The 27,022-nt window shown below is 44.4% G+C and overlaps 1 protein-coding gene across 4 annotated transcripts in view; it reads right to left on the bottom strand.

The window, feature by feature from the left end:
- Positions 1-1,739: 1,739 nt before the first annotated feature.
- Positions 1,740-27,022, bottom strand: part of NVL (nuclear VCP like) — a 65,396-nt gene continuing 40,113 nt past the window's right edge. For 2 of the 4 annotated variants that reach the window (XM_059717509.1, XM_014598097.3), the window contains exons 19-23: positions 21,244-21,350; positions 17,557-17,633; positions 13,355-13,443; positions 10,530-10,600; positions 1,740-2,866 (exon numbers count right to left, since the gene is read on the bottom strand). In XM_059717509.1, the coding sequence (XP_059573492.1) occupies positions 2,822-2,866; positions 10,530-10,600; positions 13,355-13,443; positions 17,557-17,633; positions 21,244-21,350 (389 nt within the window). In that variant the 3' untranslated portion in view covers positions 1,740-2,821. The other 2 variants (XM_019483128.2, XM_059717503.1) reach the window with 2 other exon arrangements.

Genomic DNA, 27,022 nt, shown 5'->3' with positions numbered 1-27,022 from the left:
TTTTATGCCACCAGGGTTGTACTGATAGTTCAAAAGAGTTCCTGTTTTTGAAGATTAGTAACTAACATGTGGGATAAAATATCCTTAAGTGTTAAGTGCCTTTTTGAAAAAAGAACAATATTTCTTTTACACTAAACTAGTGGTATTCAACCTCTGCAACCCTGCACTATGGATGAGGAATGCTGCGCCTATCCATGGGCCAGATCCTATGCATGAGATCTTATCCACCGGTTGGATCCAGTGGGGGGTTAGGGGGCAGGGCAAGTCCACAGATGTGATCCAGCATGCCAGTGCAACCTTGCACACCAGATTCAGCCACAGAGCAGGGAGGCTATGTTACCCAGACCCCAGGGCTTTCCAGAGGTTCAGAAATTTGGCAGCAGAAGAGCAGTGGCAATGCTAATTGCCACAGTTCTAGAAGCAATTCATGTTGCTATCACTCCCATCAATTTTCCTTACCTGCAGGTCAGGGAGCCTTATGGGCTGAATGACATGACTCTACAGGGGTTGAGCAACATTGGATTAAAAACAAATTGTTGTCAACTGCATTATCAGTATATGAATTGACCCTTAGCACAAGCAACACATACATGAAAAAGGAAGAGACTTATAAAATTAGTCTGGTCATTTTCAGTTGATTTGTAGTGCATGATTCAATTATTGTTTACTGCAAAACAAGCTAAAAAGGGAAGTTATTGTCAGGGTTGTTTTGGGTTCTCTCTTTTTTATAGTCAAAAACTTAAATGTGTTATTTATAAAACAACTTCACAGCTAATATAAGCCTGTGCTTCCTGTGCTAACAATGGTCAGCAACTCCTGGTCTCAAGCATGTGAGCTGTCCTTTAATACTCTGACCAGAGGCTTCTGAAGAGCAAGAATGGGCAGCTCCCATTTCCTTCAAGATTACATCGGCATGAAATGAATGGTCCTTCCTCTCCCGACATATTTAATCAGATGGTAGCCTTGCCATATTTAGTCAGTGTTTCCATACAAGCTCTTCCAACCTGTAGAATGCCGTAACCATAGCCCCTTCTTGAGAGAACCTGAGAAAAAAAGCCCTGTAGTACAGGGCTATTGATTCAATAAGGCCAACACTTACAAGACAGGTTTAACAAAAATCGATACAAATGTTACAATTTGTCATTTGGAAATATCACCAATTTTTACAATTCAGTGGTTTGGCAGATAACCAAGTAGCAGAAAAGCTTTCCTGTTACTGTATGTACCATAACCACGTGTTTTACTTATTACACATTTGACTAAGACGGCAACAGCTCTGATAAAGTAAAGGAGAGGCTTTTTTATGATGAGTAACAATTAGAGCCAAGTTTGCTTCAAATATTTCTCCTGCTTAGCAAAACATGCCCCTTTTTAAAAAACATTTTTTTCAGAAGGAAAGATGTGCAGAATGCTTATAGCTTTCAGTAGTTACACTTTGTCAGCCTTAAGATACTACAGTGTTTTTCTTTTCTTATAATCCAGTTTCAACTTGTTCAGACAGGCAGGGAAGTCGTGATCCTTTTTCTAGATTATGGCCCAACACAGAAACCACTCAACATAGCTTAGTTAAGGCCTGAAAAGAATCTCTGATATGAACTGTGTTCAACTCTTTCTCCAGTGTTTAAAAGCAAATGCTGAAGCATCAAGAACTGAAATAACAGCTGCAAGCAAAAGTGAAACTGAGGTCATTGATCTATTGAGGAAGCTAAGAAAATATAACAGGAGTCCAACAAGCTGGATAAAAAAAAAGAAAGAAAAAGAAAATCACTTTAATAAGCTAAGATCCTCTTGGCAACAAGCTGGAAACAAAATATTTAACAAGTTGCAGGAATTTCAACTAGTCATCTAAACTGAAAATCCTAGATGCCTGGTTGAAACATATGTCCTGACACAAAAGTGGTTTAAAAGTACATTTTTTTTTAGAAAATTATTGGGGTAAAATGTCAACTGGGAGCCCTCACCTGATCCGTGCTAGAACAATGGGAAAATTCTCCTCTCCTGGAGGATTCTTGTCTGGACATACTAAATTAAGAGCAACTCAAATCAGTAATAGCACTGGTACCATAGCACACAGCATCACCCACTTTTTGCTTGTATTTCTGATAGTCACAATTTCTTCTCTCTTTTCACAGATACTTAAGCTCAGCTTTCTAGATGCATTAAAAACAGTAATATTCAGTGCTTCCTTAAAAGAGAATTTCCCTGCACCAGCATTATGAAGGGTTTGCAAATTTCTGTTTTTTACTCCTTTGCATACAGGTTACTTTAAAATAACTTGCCCTCTGGAGAGTATTTCTTTTGATAAAGTGATAGGGAGGCTTCTCAAAGTTATGCTGGCTCAAAATGTCAGGGCAGTTTTGCTTTCAGTTTGGAAAAGGAAGACTCAGCGATGCAAGAGCATGTGGCATAACACTTTTCCAGACTGCTTTTGTGGCTTTCTCCTTATAGAATAATGCTGGGAAAAGGAATGCTCAACTTCTTGAAAATGTAGTTGCTTTCCAAATTTCATTTATAAAATTCTACATAAACTGTTTGCTCAGTTTAATGTATGCTATAGCTTCATTGACAGTAAGCAGAACTGGAGAAAAGGATCCCCTTGGATGTTTTACTCTTACAATTCTTAAAGTATGGACTCTGATAAAATGGCATCTAGATCCTTGCAGGTTTCTTCAGGTGCAATACTCCTTTAAGAAGTCAAATGAAACCAGGTGCAGCTTCTTTCCAGTTGTCTTTGAGGAAATAAACTTGGATCAGGCTCAGTCACTATGAGCTTCTTCAACATAGCAGAATTATTTTGTCTTTCAAGAGCCATCCAGCTCTTTCACCTGCTCAGTGACTGACGTAGCTCTTCGTATGTTATCTGATCCTAATAAGAGCAAATTAGGAGGAGGAAGAAAAAAAAATAAAAATGAAAAACACTTCAGCAGCCAGATCAAGAAACCATGCAATGTTTAAAAGGTGACATCCACTTTTTGCTAGGAAAACTAAATAGCAGCACCCTTGTGCCTGCTGGCTAGTATCTGGCTGAAGTATTTACAAAAGGCAAATCAAACAGTCAAAATAAATATCATTTATAAGGTTCCCTTAAGACAAAAGTCACCACTGATCTGCAATTATTAACAGAAATCTCTGTTGGCAGAGTTCTTGTCCTTCACAATGTTTTGCTAGTCAGACACTCCCCTGACAGTTAAATTAAAAAAGTACTAGTTTAAGCTAAACTTCAGATCTAAGTTAAACTTTTGCAAAGCCCTTTGTGTATGGGTCTCTTATTTCAGTCTGAAAGCAATTTGGTGTAGTTTAGCTTAAATCTGTTACCAAACTGAACGGAGAGGCAAGGATTTCCTTAGGGTGATATCTTGGGATAGAGTTAAACAAGCTTTCAAAGGCAAGACAATACTCTTGATGCCTGACAACAGCAAGCCAAGCACAGTATAGTTAAAAACAAAACAAAACAAACAAACAAACAAAAACAGCTGCAGGAAGGGATGAGATAAAATGCCAGAGGTAGCACAATTAGCAGAAGAAAAAAAAACCCAAACCAAACTGCAAATCAGAGAGACCATGCTGCAGGGGCTTGCAATGGATTAACACTGAGGTAACTGATTACATTTCTCATGTGGGCTGCTCTTATTCCTGTGATGTACAGGAGGATGGTGGATAATGCAGGATGGACAGGTTGCTGCCAACACTCAAGGCATTGTTACACGTGCAAACGCTGCAGTACTGGGCACTTTTAAAAGTCCTTGGTGCTGTGACACTTGCAGTTGTATAAATGGTGAAATGCACATCAGCGCAAAGAAAATGGTAACGGTGCACTTTTGAACTAAAACACTTTGGAGGTGCTTTAGTTCAAAAGTGCACTGCTGCCATTTTATCCTGATGTGCATTTCACCACTTATACAACTGCAAGCGGTGCAGCGTGATGCACATGTTATCATGCAGAGCAGACTCAATCAAGTCTGCTCTGAAGCGGCAGATCTCCAGTGCGTCCGAGAACTAAAAGGTACGTGTATAAATGCCCACACATTCTTTGTCAGAGCAGATCTGGACAAGTGTCTTAACTGTTAGGGTATTTCTGTGGAGAGAGTGAATCTGTCTCCACCACTTCCCTAGACCGGCAAAACCTTGGACCTGCAATAGTTTAACCAAAACAAATACTTTCATCCAGAAAGTTTTAGGTTTGATGAATCACATGCCCAATGAAGCTTTAGGCTGAAAGCTTTCCAACCAGTTCTAACTGAAATCAAGATTGACAGTTGTCTATTGCTTTTTCAGGGTTGTCTAACTGGCAGTCCACAGGCCTATCATGCCACTCCTGGGCTCCTGCCTGGCCACAGCTCCCCTCAGCACTTTCGATACAGCAGCAGCTGGGGGTGCTCCGTGCTCCCCCTCCCACTCCAGCCTCTGCTTCCTGCCCTCAAACCTGAGGGCAGGGCTGTGCCTGTAGTGTGCACATAGTGTGCAGCCTGGGAGAGGGCAGGGGGCTGAGTTGCCTGATATGTTAGCAAGAAAAAAAAAAACAAAACACTTTTGCCTTAAGGCTGATGAAGAGGACATTGACAGATTATTGTAATGGAGATGTTTAGCACATACAGAAAACAGATAGGCTGAACGGAGGTAAACCTAGAAAGGAAAGGGTTTAAATAAACCAGTGTTAACATTCACATTTCCATGCCAGAATACAGCAATGTCCATTTGGTCCAATATCCTTGTATCCAACAATGGCTTACTACCAGACAGTCTAAAAGGCAAAAATCCTCAAGTATCTGATCTATCTTGCTATGGCCCTGGGTGCAAGGTAAAACAGACAGGGGCTCTCATTGATCCTCCAGTCAAGGATAAAGGCCTGGGTAGAAGCAGATGCATTCTAGTTATCAACACATGGCTGTATAGATGGTATTGCAAGCAGGGCTTTTACTTTGACCATGGGGTGGTGTTCCAACAAAGGACTGCTGGGAAGAGATGGAGGGAATGGGGGGAGGGGAGCAGAAAAAAGCATCATGTACAGGATCACTAACCTAATAAGGAGGGCTTTAAACTAGGTCCCCTGGGAATGGAGACCAAAGCCCAGGGGTATGTGAAGAGCCAGGAAACCTGGATAAAAAACTTAGTAAGAGGCGGCAATAGTGGAAGCTTTAGCAATAATCTCAAGGAGGAGTTAGGACAACAGCTAGTTACCCAAAATGTTTATGAACTAATGCAAAGAAGTATGGGAAATAAACAGGAAGAACTGGAGGTCCCAGTTCAATCCCAGGATTATGACGTAATTGAAATAAAGATGTGGTGGAATAGTTCACATGACTGGAGCATAGTCATGGATGAGTATAACTTGCTCAGGAATGACAGGGAAGGAAAATGAGGTGTTGCCCTATATATAAAGGAGATGTACACACATTCAGAGGTACAATATGGATAGCAGATCAGTGGATGTGACATACCTTGATTTTAGCAAGGTTTTTGACATTGATTTCCTACAGAATTCTCATTAGCAAGCTATGGCAGGGCTGTCTAACTGGCAACCTTTATATGGCCCCATGGGGGGTTGATTTGTAGCCCCCAAGGGTCTGGCTACAGCAGCAGACAGTACTGCTGCAGTCTGCAGGATCCCTCTTCCATCTCTGGCTTCTGCTTCCTGCCCTTGTCCAGGCATGGCAGTAGATGGAGAATCAGTGGTGTGGTGAGCTGAGGATGGGGGCCAGGGTGACCATGCAGGGTGCAGCAGAAAGGGGAGGGGGGGTGTAGCAGGGGATGGTGGGAAAGGGCTATAACCTACACTGATGCAGTCCATGTGGCCATTTAAAAGTTGGAATGGACATCCCTGTGCTAAGAAAATACAGACTGGATGAGATAGTAAGGTGGATACATAAACTGGTTGGATCACCATGTTCAGTGAGTAGTCATCAACAGTTCAATGTCTGCTTGTGAAGAAGTAACAAGTGGGGTTCTCCAGGAGTCTGTCCTGGGCCCAGTACTGGTTGATATCTTTATTAATGATGTGGAGAATAGGATTGATTGCAGGTTTAGCATACTGGCAGATAACACCAAGTTTGGTGGAACTGCAGACACTCTGGAGGGCAGAGCTAGGATCTAGAAAAACCTTGAAAAATTGGGAAAATGCTCCAAAGTCAATCAGATGAAATAAAGGGCAAATGTCTAGCCCTACACTTGGGAAGAAACAAGTGTATGCACAAACAGACTGGGGAATGATCGGCTAGACTGAAGAAAAGGACCCAGGAGTTTCCATGGTTCATAAGCTGAACATGTGCTACCAATGTGCTCTTGTTGCAAAAAAACTAAACAGCATACTGTATTCCATTAACAAAAGTATTATTTGCAAATTAATGGAAGTGATTCTCCTTCCAATAAATGGAACTGATTCTCCTGCTCTATTTGGTACTGGTAAGCCTCACCTGGAGTATTGGGCCCCACGCTTCAAGAAGGATGTGTACAATTACCCTCCTGCTAGCTGACACTAACCCAGACATAGTGGAGCTCACCGAAATGTGGTGGGACCCAATGCACAACTGGGCAGTGAATATCAAGGGCTATAGGCTGTACAGGAGGGATAGGACAGGGAGGAAAGGTGGGGGTGTGGTGCTCTACATCAAGGAGAAATACACATCCTCAACCAGTAGCACTGGGTCAGAGGAGGGGCACACTGGGTTAGAATACAAGGAGGTTGAGGGGAAAGGGACTTAACGGTGGGGGTCTCCTACAGATCACCCAACCAAGCAGAAGAGCTAAACCGGAAATTCTTAAGTCAGCTCACGGAGGCAGTTAGGTCAAAGAACGTGGTCATCATGGGCGACCTAAACTTTCTAGACATCTGCTGGGAAGAGCAGTCAGCCAGGTCTGACCACTCACGTAGGTTCCTAGCCGAGATACAGGACCTCCATCTAACCCAGGAAGTGCACAGCCCCACCAGGGGAGACGCCTTGTTGGATCTGGTCCTGGCCACGGGTGATGACCTGGTGAGGGGTCTGCGGGTGCTTGACCACCTGGGCAACAGCGACCATTGCCTGCTGGAATTCATCATCCAGTGCAAGCCGGCAAAGGCCTGCAGCAAGGCAGCAGCCCTGGACTACAGAAGGGCCGATTTCAATGAGGTAAGGAGAATAGTCGGGGAGACACTGAGGTCCCGGAGGGGAGGGAAGTCGAGTGTCCAAGAAGAGTGGTCGTTCCTTAAGGAGACGATCCTCCACACCCAAAGGGAGGTAACCCCAACACGGGTCAAAGTGGGCAAGAGAGCACAAAAGCCCCCATGGCTCACCAAAAGCATCTGGGAACATCTCCTAGCTAAAAAGGAGGCGTACACCCAATGGAAGGGAGGGGCCATCACCAGGGAGGACTATACCTGTTGCTCGGGACTGTAGGGGGGGTGGTCAAGAAGGCCAAGGTGGAGATGGAACTGGGACTAGCTACATGGATCAAGGACAACAAGTCCTTTTTTAAATACATAGGAGGTAAAAAGAAGGTACCAGGTAACGTGGGGCGTCTGCAGGACACGCTAGGGAATCTGGTCGTCGCACCAGACAGCAAAGCTAACCTATTTAACAATTTCTTTGCCTCCATTTTTCTGAGCAGGGACCGGGTCATCCCCCTCACTGGGACCCCCGTAGGCCTCAGGGGAGGTGCATCCAGGCCTAGTCAGAGAGGACTTAGTCAGGGAATTTCTGGAGGGACTGGATGTATTTAAAATCAGCAGGTCCTGATGATCTCTGTGGCAGAAATGCCACTGTCTGTGTCCCTCTCCAGAAATCTGTCTCTGCCAGCGTGACAGGCTGGTGTTGAATTCCTCAGGGAGGGGGGAATCACAAAAGCCTGGTGCCTCGGTGTGTGGATTCTCTGGTCACCTGGGAAGGGGGAGGGAAAAGCCCCACTCACCAGCTCAGGTAGCCAGTGATGCTTTTTAAATTGGTTGGCTAGTGGCCAGCACTGGCAGCTTCAATTGGACCGAGGTCAGAAAGGTTATTTAAAGGCCCGGTCCAGGAAAAAGGCAGCCATTAGCCATGTGGTCGTCCAGGTGAATCTGAAACTGGGAGAGGAGTTTCACCATCTGAAACTGGCTCCCACCTCATAACCGCATGCTCAAAGAGTGACCTGCCTTCAGAGGAAAACTCCAACCACCTCTGGATCATGCGTGCGAGTAAGCTACTCAAGATCCGACTAGATATTTAGCTTACAGTAACTCAGATGCGAGATCAAAAGGCCACCATCAGCCATACTGGTTTGCTCTATGGAATTCCTCTGATATTTCTATGATACTGCTCTACCTTTTACCCTGTTTTCACCCTACCCCCTGGAATCAATAAAGTTCTCCTTTGTGACTGGTGTGGGAGACTTATTGAGGGGCGGGTCTAAATTATGCCTAGGAGGCCCCTTAGGACTGTAGACTAAGGGAGACTTTCCTGTTAAGCCCCTGACTTGGGGAAGTGCCCCAAGTGCCTGTAATGGGTCTAGTACCCATTGGACTATCAGGCCTGTGTTTTCCAAGGTGCGAAGAGCCAGAATTGAGTCCAGAGCCTTGGATGGTGGCAGTGGGAACTCCAGGCTAGCGGGTGTGCTCCAGGGAAGGGGTCGGCCAGACATGAGGCACCCCAGGGAGGGCGGCTCAATGCAGGAGCGCCCCCTACTGGTCTGCCACAATCTCCACCCCAGAGTACTGAGGGAATTAGCAGAGGTCATTGCAGGACCCCTGGCACGGCTTTACAAGCACTCATGGTGCTCTGGTGATGTGCCGGAGGACTGGAAAAGGGCCAATGTGGTTCCCATTTTCAAAAAAGGGAGGAAGGACGACCCAGGAAACTACAGGCCAGTCAGTCTTACCTCGGTCCTGGGTAAGCTTTTTGAGAGAATTATCCTGGCGCATGTCCGCAAGGGGCCAGCAGGGGAGATTATGCTTAGGGGCAACCAACATGGGTTCATTAGAGGCAGGTCCTGTCAGACCAACCTGGTGGTCTTCTATGGCCAGGTCACAAAATCCTTGGATGCAGGTGTCGTGGTGGAGTCTTTCTGGACTTTAGGAAAGCCTTCGACATTCTCATTAATATATAACTAGGGGACTGTGGCGTCGATACCTACACAGTCAGATGGGTCACTAATTGGGTGGAGGGCCGCACCCAGGGAGTGGTGGACAGGTCATTTTCAGCCTGGAGGGATGTGGGCAGTGGGGTCCGCAGGGCTCGGCCCTCGGGCCTGCACTGTTCAACATCTTCATCAGCAATTTGGATGAGGGGGTAAAAAGCACCCTGTTCAAATTCAAACAATGTGATGCTCTTGTAAAAACAAACCAAAAGAATTTGGGTCATATTAACATAAGCATGGTATGCAAGACACTATCATACCATCATTCTACTCAAGGTTGGTTAGGGTCCTGCTGAAGGGTCTGGTTATAGAGAAAATGGAGTGAATCCAGAGACAAGCAATTCAATGATATAAGAATTAATATGCAAACCATGAGGGAAGCTTGGCAAAAAACTAAGTACATTTATGGCTGGAGAAAAGAAGATTTAGCATTATAATTTTCAAGTACTTGAAAAGGTACCTAAAGAAAAGGGCAAGATTTTTTCTCCTTTGCTGTGGACAGCAGGATACAGGCAAAGGCTTTAAATTGCAGCAAAGCAGATTTAGATCAAATCTCAGGAAAAAAAACAACAAAAAACTTAGAAACAATGGAAAAAGCTGCCTAGGAAAGTTGTGAAATCTCCTTTTTCAACAGTTTTCAAAAGGAGACTAGAGCACAATTACCTGGGATGGTTTAGAACAAGTACATCTGTGCAGAAGATTGGATTAGGTGATTGAGGTTCTTTCCACCCCTTTGATTCTATCTCAGGTCTCCAGTTTAATATTAATAGGTGAGAACTTTTTCAGTACTTGGATGAAAAATCTCCGTAAAGTATCAGTGATACCATGACATTAATTCTATTAGCAAAATGTTTTATTGTGCCAGTAAAAATCCATTCTTTGCCCAACTTAACCTGGTCCACACAGGACCAAACCATATCTAAGAACATTGCTAGAAGTTACCGTGCTGCTGCAGAGACAGGATTAGTTTTGTATGAATTCTAAAACAGAGACCCTAAATGCTTGAGGTCATTTTAAGTGCCACAAGATCTTTCAGAACAAGGGTGGCCAGCCTGCAGCATGTGTGCCACAAATGGCACAGAGAGCCTGTGACACATGGCAGACAAGGGAGGGAGCAAGGAACACTGTGGCAGATAGGGACAGGGAGCAGAAACCAGAGCAGCAGGTCTGTCAGGGAACAGAAAGCAAAGAAGCATTTCATATAGAGGAAGGGGACCAGAGTGGCACTCAGGGAGGGTGCAGGGCTTATGTTGTGGCATGCCTGCCTAGAAGTTTGATCCTTACTGTTTTAGAGCGTGACCTTAGGTACCCCAAATTGACCTGGATACAGGCAAATGCATTCTCTCCAGCAATTTCAGGCAAATATACAATTCTATGCTTCTTATCTTCAGTCTGCTTTATGCAAAGTTAAACATTACTTATTCATTCAAAATTAATATTCTTACCTTTTTTGATATTGATGATTTCACTTTCTTAAAAGCTTCTTCGAAGTGTTTTTGTCCAATCTTGATTTCTCCTTAGAAAAAGCACACAGTACAATAACTTAATGACTAGAAATTACTCATATACAATACCACTACACACATGGACTAATACCATTTTCTAAATAAATTCCAAGACAACATTAATGAAAATATTAAGATAATGAATTTCACTAACTGCACAGTCTATTATCCTCAGTGAGTCAATGGTTTCATGAACTTTGAATTTCCACGGTGTATCTAATGCAAGCTATATGAACCTGAGCAACTCCTTTGTCCCTCTCTGCATCAGTTATAGGGCATCTAAATTATGACAATACATATATTTTAATAGGACTGTTTTAGATACAGCATTGATACCCAAGGCCTTGACCAACTGTAGCATACATTGAATTCAACTAGAATTTAGAGTGCTCAACACTTAAAAGTAAGGCTTAAAATGATTCACTAAAATTAAACAGAAGTTAGTCTGTGACAAAACTAGACAATTATGGCTTCCTGGTTTCTAAGCTTGTGCTTTAACAAGACTGTACACAGACAAGGTGTTCTAGTATAAAGGGACTGCACCCTTTACATAGGCTGGCTTATACTAGCATCTTATCAGTACTTTCTGGTGCTCAAAGGATCAGGTGATTGGTTGCCCCCATTATCACTGATCCAACCTTGTATAATCTGTAGACATATCAGGCCAGCCCTTTACCCATATTTCCATCCAAAAACCCCCATGTTAATAAATCAGTCTTAATGACCCTCCACTACCACCTTTGAGAGAGGCCTTTGTTAGCCTGCTGCTGGCCACAAGAATTTCATTCTAAAAGAAAAAGTGGGTATTTTCTTGCACTCATGCAAACGTCTTGTCGTATACATATAATTAACATCCTCCAAAATCAAGTTGCTACACAGAATTAGTACAATAACTATCACGAATACAGGTACAGTACAGTTTTATTGGACATCCTGAATTAGCCGATTATGTTACTTTAAGGAACTTTTCAGCACCTGTTCGGTACTGCATTTCATCAAGATATGTCCAGCTTCACAAGAATGCCCTACCACTGTCTTGAGTAAATATACACCGAGAGGCCTTGTGTATCTCTATCCAAAAAACCCCACATTAACAAATCAGTGCAGTCAATTCAGGATTTCTCTGTGCAAAAGGATGGAAAAAATCTGTCACTACTAATCAGGATTTGGACCTAACTGTACTAAAGGTCAATAAAAACTGTAAAAAGAAAGAGGAAAAAGGTGGCAGTCTCTCCTTGCTTCATAATGTCCAAGTATTTCCTTGTTCTTTTCTACAAAATTAATATATACATACAAAGTCTGATGTCCCTCTTCCTCCTCTTGTTCATTTTAAGTTAACCAGGACAATTGCATTATGCAAATAAGAAGAAATCAAACAAAGGCTAGATCTTACTTAAGGCTCACCATTGTAGCATAAGCGAACAAATTCAGCAGCCTCAGTACTTATGGGAGAACAGCTACAGCACACGTTCCTTCTCACAAGCCATGAGTTAGGTGGGATGTTATTCTGCCTTTCTTGTTAAGTGTGTGCGAGTATTTCATTTTGTGTTGGCTCTTAGGTCAGGACACGAAGAATACATTTGAAAACAGTTTGACACACCTGCTCTACGCCAATGATGGTGGATGCCAGGAAGAGAAATAAACGGGATGGATCACTCTAGATACACCCTTTTCAATGCTATCCCTCTAAAACATCTGTTCCTGCCACTGTTGAAGACAGGCTACGGGGCTAGACAGATTACTGATCTGACCCAGTAGGGCACTTATGTTCTTCAAATGGGTAAACATGGCTTTAAAACCACAAGACCTGGTATAGGGACTTCAGGTGCAGTACTTCAGACAACTTGCTGATGAAACAATAGATTTCAAGTTTGTGGGATCCCTTAGTGACAGCTCTTCATTTGCATTTCTGAAAAATCAGAAATTTCAGTGGGTAGAATTTGCATGGGACTGATTCACGCTTCCCCTGTACCCCATCACCAAAGACCTTAATGACTGCTGAGCACATTGTGGGATTGGATTTTGCACACAGGGATCTTAACACACTGTGCTTCCTCCCCATAAACACGCAGGAAAAAAAAAATCTGTCCCCTGGGAGAAGTATAATCATCAGGATTTTCTTGATCCCAGAAAGGACACTCAGCTTGTTCAAACCGAACACTTCCTGATCCAAATATACAAAATTATATACATTCAATAATTTGCTTAACATGTTGTGGTAACAGCACAGGAGTTTACCTCCAAAATGCATAATTACTTTTAGGTAGACAAAGTTCCTTGGGTGAATCTGATATCTTTTATTAGACCAACCCAAATAGTTGGAGAATAGTTATTAAGCAAGCTTTCGGGTTCAAAAACCCTTTGTCAGGCTAAGGAAGTTTCAGCAGTTGGTGTGTGCTTTTCCTAGATGGAATGGAAAGTAAAGAAGCCAGTGGCTGGGCTGGTATGCATACAAGATAGGTATGTACTTAGACCAACATGGCTACAACCTATACCCCTAATTACTTTTACACTTTCTAGTCCTATCCATGCAGAATTAAATCCATTCCAGTGCACCTGTTGTATTCATCACTCTCTCCTAGAGATGCCACCTCCCAAAGGGTCTTACATATTGTCAACACACATTAACAACTGTTGTCCTCTTAGTAAATTCCAACAGTTTAAGCAGCCTAACTTCAGAATTATCTTGAACTACTTTATAAACTTTCCCAACCTACTTATCTTCCCTTGGTTGCATTTCAACTTTTAAAAAAAGATCATCTTACCTTTCCTGCTTTTGCTCTTCTGCAAGGCCATTTCTTGTCTCAAGGCACAAAGAGAAGCTTCACGCACTAGAGCAGAAAGATCTGCCCCCCTAGAGATAGATATGGAAAGAAGGAGCTAGTTTAGGTCAGACGTCAACCAGCTGTCTGTGTCCAACGACACACACAAAAAGGCAGGAGAGTATTAAAAGGTGGAATGATAATAGAACAATTGGTCAACAGCATTTATATCTGCAAAAAGAGAATGAACTTCCTTACTTATAAAAAAAAAGAATTACTGATGATCAGAGCAAGTACAAGGATTTAAAGATTTACTTCTCTCAGAATAATTTACACAAATTGGGATGGGGTGCAGAGAATGGTTAGAGTTTGGTACAAAAGTAACACGCTTTTCAAACAACAGTTGGATTAGATTCATTCAAAGGATGCTGTGATATCATGTGAAAGATTACAGAGTGAAGTGCATTTGATCCCGAGTAAAGCTTCTGTTGTAAGAGACACAAGAGAAGGGAATAAATGGCTTATTGACACTTTGCTGAAATGCTGCACCCACAAGATCTCTCTAAAGCATCTGGATTAGCCATTTCTGATGCTAAATGGGGCTTTAAATTTACACTGCAGACATTCCCCGTCCGCAGTTATTCCCATGTTATTTTGTTTACTCCCCAGGCCCCAGTTCCTTTTACTTTTTTCCCCCCGTTGCTACCAGTTTATTTTGAGGGATTTTTGCTCATCAGTTTGCTCTTTCCAGATGTCATTCCAGCCTTCTCACCCTCTTTCCAGTTGAGCTTGGCAGGGACTGCCCATCACAAATCAAGCCATTACTTGCTATGCATTATTTCTTCCTACCTCAGAACTAATAAGTAATTTTTTTGCAGGGCTACCTATTGTTATGGATAAAAAAGGGGAGAGACCTGACAGACTGACTGAGAGTGAGCAAATCTAGTCATGCTTCCTCTCACACAGGGTGAAAAATCCTGATTTTACACTTAACACACTGCTACCCACAAGTAAGTGATCAGGCCTATCTAGCAACGGTGGCAAACATCAACTTTTTTTTTAAGTTTTAAAACAAATTATTCACAAATATAAAGATGGTTACATGCCACCAAACTGAAACATCCATTCTTTGCTTAACCTTGTCCAAGCGGAGTCTTCAGATAATGTTATACCCTAACATGAAATACTAGCACCTTCCTCTCATTTAAGCAGAGGCAGGAAAGAAAGCATCTGTGAATGTGAGTGCTGCCCTTCAATATTGCAGGTGGAAGCTGGGACAGACAGTGCAAACTTCATGTTCTGCAAATTCCATTTTGGATTAGAGCTGTAAATGTGACTTTTACTGGGCAGTGTAACCTCTATTTTGAGTTAAGACAGGCAAGAAGGGTTGAAAACTAGTCCAATCCTGACATGGTCAGTCTATTCTGGGCATTGTGTGGCCATGTTAGATGGGGAGAAATGTATTAGAGAGACGAGGGACTCCTACACCCATGCATGGAGCCTGCTTTGATGCACTCTGGCAGCCTCGTGTGTCATGTGCATCAGTGTCGCCATGTTTCTCCACGCTGACAAAATGGCAGTGGCATGCTTTGAAATAAAACACATCCGATGAGCTTTAGTTCAAAGTGCCCTGCTGCCATTTTTTCAGCGTGGAGACAAGCAGTGACGCTGATACACGTGACATCTGGAACCTTTTAAGTAGCGTGACTTACTAGGAATGCCCTCCCTGCCACTGCTTTGTGGTCCTGAGCAGCCCTATCATGCTGATGCCTTGCCCATGTTGTTGCCCCTTACTCCCAAGCCACACCCCCTCCAGAGCCCCTTACTCCCAATGCAGTCTCTTGCCCCCCTGGGTACCCCTCACTCCCAAGCTGCAGCCTCTGCCCCTCTGGTGTCTCTCACTCTCAACCTGCAGCCCCACTTCCCTGCTGGTGCCCCTCACTCCCAACCCACAGCCCTCTACCCCCCTCAGCCCTGCTGGTGTTCCTCACTTCGGACCTGCAGCCCCCTGCCGCCAGCCAGAGGGGGCTCCCAGCTGCCTCCGTCCAGCCATGCACAGACTACAGGATGGTGGTCTGGGGGAACCTAGTGGAGAGAGCCTGCATGCAAAGCACCTCATGTAGAAGCACGAGCAGTGGCTGAGGCATCACATGCTGCCCTGTGCCGCCAGCTGAGGCCGGGGCTGGGGCTGCAGTGCAATGGAGAGGACCAACGCTGTGCTCCACAGCAGCAGTGTGAAGTGGAGCGTGGCTCTGGCCCGGGCCATTCTGTGGGCAATGGGAGGAGTATGAGAGGAAGAGCACTGTGCCAGGTGGCCTGGCACCCCCCCCAGCGCGTCTTGGCTGCTGTGCCCCTGAGAGCACAGGCATCAACTCTGGCACCACTGACCTGGCCATGCAGCTCCCTGGAGCCCCCAAAGGACCCCCTCCATCCCCTTCCCCTGCTGGAAGGGCAGATGTCTGCAGGCAGGCCCCACTGGCAGCAGCACAGAACTGGGACCACTGGTAGCACCTAGCACTATCTTAGACCTCTCTACCCCAAGGTGCCTGGACACCTTCCCCACCTCCACACCCCCTTGTCACCTGCATGTCCCACCCCCAGCACTCTGGACAGTCCCCAAGCCATGGCCCTCCATTCCTCTTTTCCCCACCACCGACTTACTTTTATCCAGCTGCCAGAGCTACTACCACCACCCTGCCTGGCTGTAGGCTGGCCACATTCATGTGCATGCGCACACACACACATACACGGCACCCCCTGATGCCAATCACTCTCCCTCTGATCCTCCCAGCCCCAAGCAGATACTTGAAGGCTGGAAGGCTGCCAGCCTGTAAGGGGAAACCTGCAATTTCCCACGATTTTTCTCCTTTAAAAGGGGAAAGCCAATTTTTTCTGCAGCAAACAGAAAACCTGGATCCCTGCTGATTTCAGCAGTGGGTAATAGAGAGGAAAGAGGAGGGGGAGGAGCAGGGGCACCACCTGATAAGCACCACCGGCCAGATGACACCTCTGCAGGCTGGATCTGGCCTGCAGGCCGTATTTGATAGTGATGCTCTAGTGCTTTCAAGAGTAAAAGTATCTGTGGTTAAACTCCTCTGCTGAGCCTATCTTTCTTTTTGACTGCCGTGGTCTATCCAAAAGGTTTTAATAGATGTCAGAGCTACCCCAGCTAAGAGGGCATGTGTAAACAGCTGGAGCACTGGAGTTCACATTTTAGGCTCCCACTGCCAAAACAGGACATCAAGTACTCTCCCAAGGTATCTGCACCTGGGAACCCAGCAGATTCACAGAGCTGCAATACAGTTATCATCAGTCACTACCCAGACCAAGAGGGCCCAAAAGCATACGGACCCAGGCCAGAGTTGCATTTACAACACAGTGGTGTGTGCCCAGACAGGGGAACCTGGGTCAAGTTGTAACAACCACAAGCATTCTCTTTTTACAAAAACACAGCACACCAGCTGAAAGACTATTTTTGCTAGGAGGAGCATAAATCATAGTTTAAGAAATTGCAAATTTCTTAAACTATGATTTAAATAGCTGCTTACTAATTATCTTTCTTGTTTTACTATATAAACCAGTTTTATTGCACAAGTAAGACATGTCAAGAGCACATAGTGTTTTAAGGAAGAAGCTTATTGCCATTAGTGATAGTAAAACCCTAATAAACAATCTAATTGTTCAATGCTTTTATGAAGTTGTACACATCTAGAAGTTTGCAAATGACTGACAACTGGTTGCCATCTCATGGAATTTACCTCAGATAGTGTATACTTAAGAATTTGCATGACAGTGAAGGGCATAACATACACTCCCTTGTCTGTCAAATAACAGCACAACATTTGCTCATTGATGTCAATTGTATCAAAGGAGACATACACTCTAGTTTCACTTATCCAAATTGAACGTCCTGAGTTTAGAGCTTTTATATGTCATATCTGCAGTGTGATGTAAATCTTATGGGAAGAGATGTAAAGGAAAGAAGAGAGATGGCAAAGCTGCCTTTGCTAAGCAGTTTTTTTGCAGGTGATAAAAAGTCAGGCACCTGAACACTCCTATGTAAGAAAAGGAAGTCTGTTGCATCAACAAAGTCTTATTAAATTCCTGGATGGCTTCTTTTTATTAACAATGAGGTAGCACACCTTCATATAAGCCAGAGCATATTTGCTAGTACAGGAATTAGAGTTAAAAAAGAAGTCACTCACGTGTAACAATCACAGCGCTGATCATAAGCAATTGCTTCAAGGTTTACATCGGTGTCCAGTGGAGGCTGAGTACCATCCTAAGAAGTTGGCAGTGATAGAAGGGAAGAGAGAAAGACAAAAAGCCCCAAAATGACTAATTCAACCACAAATAATATTGTGCTCAAGCAATATACATCCTGAAACTACAAGAGCAGGCCTGGACACTAGTGCATCTCAAAAACAGACAAACAGAATGGACTGCATTTAAAGAAACATTTGGTGTTGACACAGTAGAAGAGAACACCGGAGAATCTTACTTTGATTTTGGGATGTTCAAGTTTAACGTTCTGGGTTGGGTTTTTTTTAAGAGCAATGCAAAACTAATATGTTTTAGCACATTAGTACTGACATTCAGCACAATGGTATTGACATATTTTTTCAAATATATTTCAAGGGACTTCACTGCAAACAAATCTTTGTCATGAGCTCATGGCCTAATGCAGGGGTCTCAAACATATAGCTTGGACCTGGCCTACGTAGCCACTTCATCTGGCCTGCTTGTTACTGGTGGACTAGGGAACTTGGGGGCATGGCTAAGGGAACTAAGGCCTGCTGTAGAAGATGATGCTCCAAAACCCCATTGGACATGGCTGTTGGTAGCAGGCAGGCAAGCAAGGGCTGTCCCAACAGCACTGCTGCCACCACTACTTGAACTGCCTTTGCCACTGACTTCACCACCACCACTTGCCCCACAGTTCAGGTTTGGCCCAGGGCATAAGACAAGATGGGTCCCAGGATCTAAGGGCATGAGCAGATGCAACAAAATTAGTAGACGGTCAACTACTGATCAAAACTTCATCTCTGGCAGAAAGAGGGAGAAACTTCATCTCTGGATGAAATATGGCAAGTGAGATAAAACTGCATGGAAGTGAGGAAGGCAGGATGCAAAAGGTGACTAGAAAGAGACAAAGACTGATCAGGAATGAATCCTGTATGGAACATAAGAAATAGATGGTGGGACAGAGGAAAAGCAGAGACAGGAACAAGGCCCAGGCTTGGAGTGCCTTTAGGAGAGAAAAGGCTTTAACCTAGACAGAAGGAAAGCAAAATAACTTTAAATTTAGTACTTTTCTACTCACTGACAAGTTAAGTATTTGCAGGCCAGACAGACACAGCTTTATGTTATTATGATAAAGGTTTTCCCTATTGGTTTCATATGCAAAGCAGGATGTTTGCCACCTATGCTGAAGCTGCACCAGGCATGCAGTTTTAGGTTTCATTAGTACTCTTACTTTACAGCTTGCATGGGTTCATTGAAATTGAGTCCTTACACAATAGCACCCTGCTTACCTCTACCTTTCTTACTCTTAGGGGTTCCTCTCTTAAGCTCCTCACTGATCTTTTTTCTTACAAAGATACCAGTTTGTAAACACCCACTTTTACTGTGAATGACCTCTTCTTCCTTAACACATACCACTTGTGCTATGCCTTTTACTCTAAGCCCCCACTGTACTCCACCCACAAAACGACTGTCGGGCCCCGTGTTCTGCCTGTGAAAATTGGGGGGCAGCTGCCCCGAATTTAGCATGTCCCTAATTATGTGACCCTACAATTTAGATGACAAGACTGCTACAAGGACAGTTCACCACGTGCCTTTAATCCATTGTTTTCTGTAAAGTCTGCCTCTGAAGGTTCACGTTTATGTAATGCAGGGGTGTCCAACCTTTTTGAATGTGGAGCTGGATCATGAACTTTTTATCACCCAGTAGGCTGGCGAGCCATATTCATATTTTATCACCCCGCAGTCCATACGTTGGACAAGCCTGAAATAAGGCAAAGCTGGCATAAACCCCAACCTGTGTTCAACTAGTGACAAACTACAGCAAATGATGTCCTGGACCAGCCATCCCAACAGCTGGGGCCCCCCTTCTGCCTACTACAATCACCATTTGAAGGCAACCCCAGAAGATATTTGACAGCCGTGTTAAAATATGTGACCAAACCGATGTAGCCGGTGCTCTCTCGCAGGCCAAGGGGCTGCCTATGCCACTGCTTCCCCAGGCCTTGCCCACACCAGCAACACTGCTGCCCAAAGTCTTGGCAGCACTGGGGCTCAGCCAACGCGTGAGATGGGGGACGGCGGAACTGCGGGAGCGAAGCTGGTTCCCAGCCTGGCAGGGTCTCAGGCCTGGTCTGCCCAGGGCAGCTCCTGGCAGGGGAAGGCCTCGGGGGAACATGGGCCGCTCTGCTCCTCGACGCTTCCCTGCGGCGAAGGCAAACGGCCCCCAGGAGGGCTCAGGCAGCTGCCGTGGCAGGAGAGCAGCACCTAGCCCAGCCACAGGAAACAACAATGTCCGTATGTTGGACATGCCTGATGTAACGTAACCAGCAACTGAAGGTTTAAAGAAGAAACACCCAGGAGTTCTACAGCACATAATACCACCTACTGCAAAGAGGTGACAGATGCTAGTCTGTCCAACTTCAGCTCATGTAACACAAGGTAGCACAATGTCCAACTTTTGCCTAAGAACTTCCAGGTTTTCTTTATTGGTATCAAAAAAGAAAAAAAATAACCCGTTTTTATAAGACACTTTGCAGGCCATCTTCAAAAGAACCTTTTGTAAGTGTAATTTCAGTCCATAATCAGTCCTCTCAAAGGACTGACAAACATTATGTTACAAAAACCTCCAAGTTTTTTCATTGTTAATTATTGGCTTTTGGAGATTATTAGAGATAACCTTTTAATCTTTACAATCTTTAAAATGGCAAATTCCTCCATCGGTAGTAACAAACTCACACGCTCAACATTATTTCCATGAGGCTGTAATATGCCATGTGAAATTTGTTCAAGGCAAATCAGACATCCTGAGTCTTGCATAACTTGATGCATCTCTATATTACATTTGCCTATTAATAGGATCTTATCAAAATTCTATTATTAACAAAACATTTTAAATTTTATTTCTTATTAACTTTTATACAGTTTAAAGCAAAGTTCCCTTGGAGTGGTCTTTGAGAGTTTCTTGCACATTATTTGGTCTTGAAAATCTCATCCCTCCTGTGGACCTAAAATAGTTGTCTTCACAGCTTAAGAAAATGCCATGGGACACTTTTCCAGAGCCTATACTCAGGGCCTAACAGTAGGAAGCAACAGAATCCAGAGCTCATGCAAGGAAAAGAGTGCCACAGATGAGATTCACAGTGAAAAAAAAAAAATTATAATTTTCTCCTTAATTACTTGATTCTGCAACCCACACACATAACTTGTCAATTTTAATGGGAACTTGTACAGAAATACTGCTGGACAACGTGTATTTGGGATTTGTGCATCAAGATTCAAAATTCTACATTCAAACACTTTGTCAGGGCAAAGGTAGCAGGTCCAGTAGATATAAGGAAGTCTTCTCTGCATGTTTCCCATTGAGCTATGACTCATCTTATACTTGTCCAAATTTTGACCATCAGTAGCAGCATTTTCTGTTATAATTCTTGTGTAGAGAAGTTCCTATTGTCACTCATAACAGCTGATTTCTGTCAGCCTTTACAACTCTGTAAACAATTGTTTGGCTGAATTTTATTGATTTAAAACAAACATTAGTTATTTTATCATGCTTCATTGTATAAGGGCCTGCAATTCTTCTCTGGCTTTAGTTTGTATTGCACCATCCCACTCAACTTCAAGATAAGCATTTCTTTCCAATTACTCACTTTAGTGATAGTCTTCAAAATGGCAAATCGATCTGCAGGAGGTGGCAAACCCACGTAGAGTGTTTTATCCAGTCTGCCAGGTCGCAAGATTGCTGGATCAATTATATCTGACAGGAGAAAGAGAAAACAGTTTATGTATTGGATGCAATATTAGCCAACATTTGAAGCTCTGAGAGCTAAGGACAGTTACTAAATAGTTTGTGTTTCTGTCAGATAAATCTCCTCACTGCCTAGTTCACTCACAAGCCTGGTATGACACAAGACTTGCCCTGAACTGCCAGCTGATAGATGCAGACAAATCTTTCTTAACGGCAAGTATTCAGTGAACATTCATCTATCACACTTAACATAGCTGAGCAAAAAATTCCACGCGAATTCACAGCATGAAGAATATTTTCAGTTTGCTCTACTGGGGAAGGGGAGGAGCAGGCAGGAGAATTCTCTCCAAATCAAGTATTGTGACAATGTCTAAAAGTCTATATAAAAGATAAATCTGAGCAAAGTGTAGCTATCTACATAGAAAAGGTTTTTTTTATAAGAAGTTAAATTTTTATTGAATAAACTGTAATAGTTTAGCCTTCCTTCTTGATAATTCTCTCAGTTAAAACATGAACACACAAACAAACATTTTCACTGAGTGTTAATTAGCTGTAGAGCAGAAGTGTACACATGGGCAGTTACTGCAGACAAGTGGTCATATTCTAAGTCTCCACTCCATTTTATTTCACAGTAGCATGTCCATGTGTCCTTGTAGCATAAGAGAGAAAATTGTGTATCCATACATTTGAAAAATGCTTGGTCCTCTGCAAATATATACCATTCACTTCTTACTTGAAGAAGACTGAGTAACAAAAATTAAAAAAAAAAAAATTGCTGTATTCTTCTTTTTCTTTTAGAAGTGCCAACAACAAACCAGGTCCTCCCCCAAGATATAGTAGCTGTGCATCCAACAGACAAACTATTCAAGATTTCCCAAACAAGCTAACAGTTTTTAAATTGAGGGGGCAAAGAAAATTCCTACCAGCTATTGTTATTGGTCAAAAGTTCAGGAAAATTATCTCCACTACTCAATAAACAGTTCTCTCACTTTTCTTAAGACACAAACATATTTCAGTTAATGTCTTTGGCCACATACAGACATTCCATTTGTGCCAAGAGAAAAAGCAAAGCCTATCTCTGAGCACAAACAGGCATATCAAGGGATTTCTTGCAGATTACTGGCTCTTCTACAATAAGTTAGATTGGGTAACTCAAAAGAAAATTTCCCTCTTCCCGATCCAAACTGAAGGTCTATATACACTTCTCTCAGGTAAGGAGGACACCTAATATCCCAAAGTCCTTTGCTCTTGCTCCCTTCTAGAGGCGGAGGGAAGGAAAGCACTGGCTCATTGATAGCTAGTCCAGAGGCAAGCTGTCAGGGAGCCCTATGGGGCCTTTCCAAAAAAAATTATTCCCCCCCTCCACCTCATCAGTCAGCTGATTGGTGGCAGAAGGGGATTCACCTGCAATGGAAAACCTCCAAGAAGTTGTTCCCCCAGCGAGAGAATGCCCCTGCCAGTCTTCCGCGCGTGCGTAGGGCATTCTCTGGGCTGCTTGTGGCAGTTGCTGCCAATTAAGCTAAAGAACAGTATTGGCATAAGAACAAAGTGGATACACACTTGTATTTAGTCTGGAAATTTAAAAATATTCTTATAGAGCTGTGAGGTTCTAGAGCTAAAACCAGTCTTGTTTGGCTTGCAGGTTTGCATATTGTGCTCTGGGCACAAAGGTTGCGAGATCGAGGCTGGGTATGGGCAAAGACTCATCTGGGAGGTGGCTGTGAGGAAATTTTAACAGTGGAACAGGTTACCCACCTGAGAGGTAGCGGAAGCTCCATGCTTGGAGTTTTTGAAAACCTGGCTAGACAAAGCTTTGGCTGGGATGATCTAGTTGGGGAAGGTCCTGCTTTGAGCAGGGGGTTGGACTAGATGACCTCCTAGGTCCCTTCCAACCCTAACTTTTATGATTCTAACAGTCTTCCAGTCACAGGCCTGGGGGTAAAAAGCCTAGCTACTTTTAAGATCATACACTTATCAAGTTCTAAGGAGATTGTATGATATAGTGCCTGTGATAGCAGAGTACTGGACTCAAGGAAGCATGTTTTCCTGTTGGAGTTAGTTTTTTCTTTGACCAAAATGGTGGAGGGATAGATTTCAAATTGATGTATTAACTTCCCTCTTGATCAGGGAAATTAAGAGTTAACTTATAGGATTAGTGTCACGGTTTGGTATGTTGTTCTTGTTGTAGACATAGTGCTATATGTGTTCATTTATCTTTTCTGGCACAAACACACTTCACAGTTACAACATACGCACTTACATAATAATTTTCCCTGTAACTAATACACATTCATCAAATGACAGTAAGTCCTTCCAATAAAAATCAGATCTGGTTTCAGTGTACCAGATACCATAAAATGTACATAACAAATGAGACTAGTCACTGCATCCTCCTTCTTAACAAAAGATACGATAATTGTATCATATAGATATCTACATAAAATTGTAAAAGTACTTTGCAATTAGATGAAACGTAACATTTTTCTTACACAGAAAAAGTTCTTTCAATTGAATACGCAGGAGACAGAGGCACAAGGTGAGTGACTTTTTCATAGATAGCCGCTAAGTTAGTGACAAACTCTAGGGGCATGTCCACACCTGCAGGCACGTGCGCTTGCAGCAGCTCAAATAGAAGCGGTGCAAATTTGAGCTGGGGCTTTTTGCCTCAGTGCACATGCCCAGACATGCACTTTGGTGTGGGGCAAATTGTGCCACTTGGGGCAAAATAACCCTGCCTGGCTTCTCTCGGGTCTGCAGACGGGGGAGCTAGAGACTGGGGTCAGCACCTGTGCTGGCCCCAGCAGTATAAAAACCTGCCCTGGCAAGAAGCTCAGGGCTACTCACAGGAGCTTCTGAGGCCTGGCCAATTGGTACCTGGGGACACTACCCCTTGTGCCAGCTGGACTGCTGAAGCAGCCCTGAGAGTTCCCTGCACCCTCTACCCACTGCAGCAGAATGGCAGGAGGGACTGCTGCCTGGCTGTGACCTGCTGTGACCTGCAACAGCATGTGGCCCCAAGGCTGCATGCCTGCCAGACCCAGATGGGGACTGCATGGCCATTAGAGGCATCTGCACCTCTGGGCCAACTGCCAGTGGGCTGTAGCTTCCCAGTTGGCCTTTGTGCCACCACCCAGCCATCTGGGCAGCTATTGCCCAGAAGATGTTCTCAGTGTGGTGGCCTGCTTTGAACTGTCAAAGCATGTCCTCCTGGCCCCAAGTGGCCAGGAGGTCAGCCACCTCCATCTGGGTCCCAGGTATAGGCTCTGAGCAGGCTCCTTGCCTGGGTCCTGCCACTTGCCTCACTAGCAAGAGTTCTAGTGTTCCCTATTTAAAAACTGCAAAAATCCCTGATAAAAAAAATCCTGAAGTCAGTCTTTAAAATACAGCCAATTCAATGTTATATAAATATTAAAATCGAGAGAGAGAGAGAAAGAAAATCAGTTGGGCAATGTTTTATTGATATATTTACAATTTTAAAGCAATTTGTAAGCCTACCAGTGCCTCTATCATCATAATAAAATAAATTCTAAATATCTATACAGTTTGGCATTGACTTTTGGCTTTTCTGTCATAGAAAAAATCAGAGCTGTCCTTACCCCCTTCACTCACCAGAATGTGCAACACTGAGTAGCACTGATCTGCCAGTGCCCTGACCCTACCCTTGTCCCTCACTCTCAACCCACAGCCTGCCCCCCACCCCAGTCCCCTCACTCCTCACTCACAGGGCTAGGTATGTGGGTGAGGGGTTTGTGGGGGTGGCTCCCCTGCCCCCTCCCCCCGCAGGGTGCAGGCCCCCTGTACAGCTCAAGGGCTTCCCCCCCCAACAGGGCCACAGCCCCTCCAACAGGGGGCCCCAGCCCCCCACCCAGCCCCAGCTCACTCTTCCAGTCCCCCTCAATAATTCCCCTGCCCAGCCCCAACCCCACGATCATACTCCCACCTGGTTCCAGCCCCCAAATTGCCCCCCCTCCTGGCCCCAGCATCCCCACACTCACTGGCTATAGCAGTGGTTGTCTTGGCCACTGGGGCCTCATGGCAGAGCCCCCCCATGCAGCATGGGGCAGTGGGGATCAGCCTCAGCTGCCTGGTAACCACGGTGCCACATTGCACGAGTGCGGCCTGGCTCAGCAGGGCACTCTGCAGCACTGCACAGTCAGGCAACTTGGGCTGAACAGTGAACAGCCAGAGCAGCTCTGAGATGCCAGACAGCATGCAGCACCCTGCAGAGCTAGGCTGCACTTGCACGATGTGGCAGCGCAGGTGCCAGGCAGTCAGGGCTGAGCCCTGCTGCCCTGTGCCGCGTGGGGGAGGGGCTGTGCCACAAGGTCCCAAGTGGCCTTGATGGCTGCTGCTACAGCCAGTGAGTGTGGGCTGTATAGGGGGAGGGTGGGGCCAGGCAGGAAAGCTATCAGGAGCTGGGGAAATGAGCTGGGAGTTGGGGAAACAAGCGGGGCCCCGCCCCCATGGTCCCTTCCCCCCTCCTCTAGCCCCCCCAACCCATACTTACCCATCAGGAACCCAGGTCCAGGTCCCTGCAGCCTGCACCGCTGCTTGCCCTGCACAGGCAGGCAGCATGCTTCAGCATCAGGGGAAGGGTCAGCCATAGAGATGCTCTGGCTGGCTACTTGAGTGTCTCTGTGGAGGACCTGAGCTCCAGTTTCCTCAGGGTACGGTCCAGAACCATACCCTGCCCCGCTTTTTTCTCCCGGGGTATTTTTTTGATACCTGGATCTCCAGGTATCAAAATTTTGCCCCCGTGCTGCAAATATGCAGCACAGGGAATTTTTTTGTTTGTTTCTGCATATGCATCTTGCAGCATCTCAAAGGGGTTTGAGATGCTGTAAGAGGCACGCGCGTGCTTGTCTGGATGCACCCTAGGAGTTCAACTGAGTTTTATATTTGTGTGCCCTACCTTTTAGACTGTGCTGCTGGTTACCCCTTTTTTCAGCTACTGGCTTTGAAACAATCCTAAGAACATAAATGATTATAGCACTGAAATGGGAAGGGGGGGGATTAAAAATGCTCAGTATTTCTTCCATTATTTTGGGATGTCAGACCTTTCCAGAAGGAACTACAAAACATCCCACTCCATCTAGACTACAGTGGCACTTGCACAGCAGCAAGCACAACAGCTCAGCATTTACCCAAGTAGCTGATGTGAAATTCAAAAAAGGCTGTAGATTAAATTTAAATGCACATTAAAATGAAACTGAGAAGTTACTCATTATCACAGAAGCATCTTTCAGAGCCTGTTGTTATCTCTCACAATGCGTGAGAACCAGATGATGCACAAGACCTGTCCACTAAATAATTCTCCCAAAGGCAAGCACCTAAAGCTTCTGAGGGAGGAATTTGGAAATTGTTTACTTTCTTTGTTCTCTGACATGGTCAACACTACTGTGACATCTGACAAGGAATTATTTGCAAGATGTGAAGAAGATTCTGTCTACCCAGTTGGGTGTTTTTTTAAGGATTTGGGACAGAAACTCTTTAGAAACTGATTTCATTTCTGATTTTGCTAGTTCTCCCCCAGGAGCACAAGGTCTTTTGTCTGTGTGTCCTACTTTGTTGCAGATACCGATATATACATGCTTATCATTGGGGCTGTGGGAAACAGCACTGTTTCGCTTCAACTTCTGTTTTGCTGTTTGGACAGGACAGTGTTTTGTGTCGAGTTTAGT

Source organism: Alligator mississippiensis, chromosome 1 (genome assembly GCF_030867095.1).
Source record: "Alligator mississippiensis isolate rAllMis1 chromosome 1, rAllMis1, whole genome shotgun sequence".
Taxonomy (NCBI): domain Eukaryota; kingdom Metazoa; phylum Chordata; order Crocodylia; family Alligatoridae; genus Alligator; species Alligator mississippiensis.
The sequence above is the reverse complement of the archived record's forward strand: the minus strand, read 5'-3'. Positions and strand labels throughout refer to the sequence as shown.